The 5230-nt window shown below is 37.5% G+C and overlaps 1 protein-coding gene across 1 annotated transcript; it reads right to left on the bottom strand.

Annotated features, from left to right (window-relative positions):
* Positions 1 to 1271: 1271 nt before the first annotated feature.
* On the bottom strand, positions 1272 to 2210 carry LOC103110347 (olfactory receptor 5J3-like). Its single transcript, XM_007519521.1, has one exon. The coding sequence runs from the start codon at positions 2208 to 2210 to the stop codon at positions 1272 to 1274; it is 939 nt and encodes a 312-aa protein (XP_007519583.1).
* Between the last annotated feature and the right edge of the window lie 3020 nt (positions 2211 to 5230).

Genomic DNA, 5230 nt, shown 5'->3' with positions numbered 1-5230 from the left:
GGGTGTCCCCTTCCTCCCTCACCACTCCATGTGTGCCCCTCCTGAAGCTGAGAGCTTGGTCTAAGAGGACGGCCTTCCCTGAATAGAGACTGACCAGTCTTCAGTTGAGTGTATAAGAGTAGCTGCACTCCCCTGCTAGAACCTCCAAACAAGCTCTCAAGGTCCTAAATTTGAGCCTTGGCTCCACCATGTTGAAGCAAATTCAGTGCTGAGGTTGCTTTCAATTTCCCTCTGCCTCTATTAAAAAAAAAAAAAAATCAAAACAGACACACACAAAACAGCAGAGGAATCCAATAGGATGCCGCACGTGCTTGAGTCCATATGCTACGACACAAGGATTGGGTGCAGTCCATGGCCGCCACTTCTAGGGAAGGGAGTTTCACAGGCTGTGAGGTTGGTGGTAATGCTTATATATCTTTCTCTTCCCCTCTCTAGTCCCACTTTCCTTTCAATTTCTATCTGCACTAGCAAATAAAAAGAAAAAAAAATAGAAAGTGAGGCCACAGGAAGGAGTGGTGGATTTCATAGTACAAGCAACAAGCCCTAAAGTATCATCAGCCTTTGGTATGTTTTGTTCACTGAACAAATTTCCAGAAGTCCTTAAGCAGAAGAAGAAAATGAATTTGATTATTAAGCATTCACTAATTACTTTGGAGGTATTCTTTCTAACTATGAAGCAAACATGTTGAGAGAAATCCCTCTCTGAGGATTAGTATTTTTTTCCAGGTAGAAGGTGATAAAAACAGTTTAATTTCATATGAATTAATAGAAATCCTGTCGAGGAAGAGTAAAACAGTTTAAATAACTGACATAACTTGAAAATTAATCCAAAACTATATTCTCTATTTTGTCTGTTCTTTAGTAATGTTGAAGAACTTTTGGTTAATTACAAAAGATATAAGTTATTTTCATGACATGTATCTACCAGCTTTCTAAATAATTCAAGTTTAAAATGCCTTTCCTGTTTTTCTGTTCAACATATAGAATCTGACTTCGGGATGTTTCAGTTTTTATAATTTTTATATTTTCATATATTTGTTTCCATATGGAGCAGTGAAATTATCAATTACCTAAACATAACTGACCTGTTAGCATAATTTTTAGATTAATTTATGAAATAGGTAGTCTTAAAATAGGGTGCTTTTCTAGGCTTTTTTTTCTTGTCCTATGAAACAGAAGAATCTAAGTAACAAATTCTAATAATCTCTGGCTCAAAATTTGAATGAATATAAACAAATATCATTACGCAAAGCACTTGACATAATATGAAGTTAACAAGGGAAATACTTCATCTCCACAGCCCTTTTCACAGCATCCTTCACTTCTTTGTTCCTTAAGCTGTAGATTAATGGGTTTAACATGGGGATCACCAGCGTATAAAACACAGACACCACCTTTTCTTGTTCTAAGGAATATTGAGAGCTTGGTTGAATGTAACTAAAGCTTATAGAGCCATAGAACAAAGTCACAGCTGTTAGATGTGAAGCACATGTGGAAAAGGCTTTGTGTCTACCAGCCGCTGACCTGATTCTCAGAATAGCAGCGACAATGAAGACATAGGAGACCATCACAATCAGGAAAGTAAGCAGGGCAATGACACCAGAGAAGATCAAAAGCAGCAGTTCGTTCAAGGAGGTGTCAGAACAGGATAGCTTCAGCAGTGGGGGAAGATCACAGAAAAAGTGACTGATGACATTGGGCCCACAGAAAGACAACTTCAGTAAACCAATTGTGTGTGTCAATGAGTTGATGACACCGCCTACAAGTGATCCAACAACGAGAACAATACAGACTGTGTTAGTCATGGCTACTGTATAAAGTAGAGGGTTTGCAATGGCCACATAGCGGTCATAAGCCATCGCTGCCAGTAGGAAGCCCTCGGTGGTAAGAAGTGCCACAAAGAAAAAATACTGTGCAATGCACGCAGAGAACGAGATGGTCTCCCTCTCAGCAAAAAAGTTCAGCAGCATTTTGGGTGCAAAGACTGAGGAATAGCAGGCATCCACAAATGACAGACAGCTAAGAAAATGATACATGGGTGTTTGGAGTTTAGGAGTGATCTGGATGAGCAAGAGCATTCCTAGATTCCCCACTAAGGAAACGGCATACATTAGCAGGAACAGCATGAAGAGAAACACTTTGAGTTCATCGTGATCAGTCAGGCCCAAAAGAATGAACTCCGTAACCAATGTAAAGTTAACACCAGCCATATGGGTTTTCCTCAGTACCTGTTAAAAGGGAAAATGACGGGAAACATTAAGAATAATACATCAAGAGCATTTGTGACATATAACTTCCGGTGTGGCATGAAATATTGGCTTTTTTTAAAAGGAGATTTTTTCCTTTTAAAATTTATTTATTTATTCATTATTGAGTAGACACAGAGAGAAATTGAGAAAGGAAGGGGAGATAGAGAAAGAGATCGACACCTGAAACCCTGCTTCACCACTCACAAAGCTTTCTCCCTGCAGTTGGGGACCAGGGGCTTGAACCTGTGTCCTTGCCTATTGTACTGTGTGCACTTAACCAAGTGTGCCACTACCTAGCCCCAATTATTGGCTTTTCTAGTTCAACTGTAAATATACAAATATGTAGCTAGAAATATTCTCTTCAGTAAGTACTTATTGAGGAAGTCAGGCAGTAACGGGTTAAGCAAACGTGGCACAAAGTACAAGGACCAGCTTAAGGATTCCGGTTCATGTCCCTTGCTCACAAGTGGAAGCAGGTCTGCAGGTGTCTGTATTTCTCTCTCCCTCTCTGTGTTCCCCTCCTCTCTCCATTTCTCTCTTTCCTATCCAACAACAACAACAACAAGGGCAACAAAAGGGAATACATAAATAAATAAATATTTTTAAAATAACTACTTATTTTCCAGATCCACAAGGAGATTATGTAAGTCAAAAAGGAAAGAAAGGAAGGAAGGAAGGAAGGAAGGAAGGAAGGAAGGAAGGATGGAAGGAAGGAAGAAAGAATAACTATGGTCTTCACTTTAGGATGCATTCAAAATTCTGATCTCAATAATACAGGAATAACAACTATATTGGATTTTTCCTAAAGTAAGTACATTCAACCTTTAAAAATAATATATGACATTAGAAATGTTTCGCCATTGAAACTTCTTTTTAAGCTCCTCACTTTGTTTTTAATGGTTGATATTATTTTAAAAAATTCAAAATCCAATTGTAAGTAGCACTATAGCATTGAACATGTGCTTTAACACTTAGTGTGTTCTCCAGATTTTTAAAAACTTGAATGTAATGAAAGAACATACTATCCAAGAACTCTGAAGACATTCTTAAAAGGGTGGGGGTAGATAGCATAATCGTTTTGCCAAAAGACTCTCGTGACTGAGGCTCCAAATTCCCAGGCTCAGTCCCCTGCACTACCATAAACCAGAGCCGAGCAGTGCTCTGGTAAAAAAAAAAAAAATCATTAAAAAAAAAATTAAAGACATTGACTATTGAGAAAAGCAACCATGAAAATTAGCTGAATTCTGGGATGACATTCAGTTGAATGAACTGAAACTTGTAACATCTAACCTGTAATCTTTTTAAATACTATTTATTTATATTTATTTATTGGCGAGAGACAGAGATGGAGAAGGTTGGGAGAGAAAGAGAAACACCTGCAACACTGCTTTGCTACTTGTGAAGCTTCCCTGTTGCAGGGAGGTATGAGGGGCTTGAACCAGGGTCTTAGCACATTGTAATATGTGCTCTCAGTTGAATGTGCCACCACCTGACTCCTCTAAAATTTAACTTATCTTTTTTCTTTACTGGGAAGATTAATGGTTTACAATCAACAGTAAAATACAGTAGTTTGTACATGTATAACATTTCTGTTTTCCACATAACAATTGAAGACTCCTCTAGGTCCTTCTCTGCCATCATAAACTTCTACCAATCTCATTTCTGACACCAAGGTTGGACTTTTCCAATAGGGACACCTACGAAAAGACTCAAGAAGCAGTCTTCATACTTTGAGGGAAAGATAACCAAACCTATAAAGGAAATAAAGTCTATCAAATATGGAGATATTCCTTCTCAAAATTTTATATTTAGGAAGAAGCTACAAACTTACTTCTTAGACTGTATGTAGCCTTTCCTATAAATCACATGTTATATGCACACATGTTATTGCTACAAACTACCTGGAAATTCTCATTTCAACTCTACATAAGACATAAAAACGGATATTTTAGTTTGTATTTATTCTGATTGAAGACACAAAAGCTTCATCCATTTGCCCATATACATGGGCATGGGATAACAAAATCTAAAAAAAAAAGTCTCCTTAAATCTTAAATACTAGCTACTAATAACTTTATTATTAGTAAAGAATTATAGCTTAGGTTCCTTTATTTTTCTTCTTTCATTTAGGAGATTCTAACCTTTGTGTATGGTAGTAAAAAATCAGAAAAAAAGGACAAAGTAAGAAATTGGAGAGAACTGTGCTAGACACAGATTCTAGAAGCACGGTGAGAGGCAAATGATCTTATGAGAATTTGTAGTTATGTCTTAAGTAGATTTCTATCCTCTAGGAGAAAATATTCAAGCCACATAAAAGTATTTGCTATTCAGAACATCAATAAAAAGTGCAGAACCTGATGTAACATAGGAAAAGAATATGAAATACCAGAAAATAGGTGGAAATATATAGCCAAACGCAAATTGTTCTAACTTCCTTAATTTGAAAATGTGGACATCTAGGGGACCAGTGAGACAGCTCACCTTGGAGGGTATCGGGTCTGTTTTGCAATACATGTGGGACCAAGTTCAAACCCTCAAACACCATTACTGCACTGGGGGGTGCCCAGGAGGTGCTGTGCTATTTCTTCATCTCTCTCTCTCTCTTTCTCTTTCTCCCTCTCCCTCTCTCTCCCTCTCTCTCTCTCTCCCCCCCCTCTCTCCCCCATCTGAAAAATGTATCCCTTAGAAGCTAAGCTGTGGTGGCAATAGCAAAAGTATGAATTTCTATTTTTCTCTGTGCCTTTTTAATTGTCTAAACTGAGTTAAAAATGTAGGTTATGGACAATGAAAGTAAATGAATATAACTTACCAACTGAAGAAAAATGCTTAATAACTCATTCAGGACGTATATGACCACTAGTTCCTATGACTTATTTCTCTATACCCCTACCCTCAATGGAAAAAAAATAAACAAACAAACAAACAAAAAGTTAGATTTGGTTTTCATTCAGGGTAGCAGATAGTACAGGTACAAGTAGGGA

The sequence above is a fragment of the Erinaceus europaeus genome, chromosome 17, assembly GCF_950295315.1.
Source record: "Erinaceus europaeus chromosome 17, mEriEur2.1, whole genome shotgun sequence".
In the NCBI taxonomy this organism is placed as follows: domain Eukaryota; kingdom Metazoa; phylum Chordata; class Mammalia; order Eulipotyphla; family Erinaceidae; genus Erinaceus; species Erinaceus europaeus.
The sequence above is the reverse complement of the archived record's forward strand: the minus strand, read 5'-3'. Positions and strand labels throughout refer to the sequence as shown.

Bases quoted from the DNA above. Each gene is read 5' to 3' on its own strand.
- LOC103110347 (XM_007519521.1), bottom strand. From the start codon at position 2,210: ATGGCTGGTGTTAACTTTACATTGGTTACGGAGTTCATTCTTTTGGGC.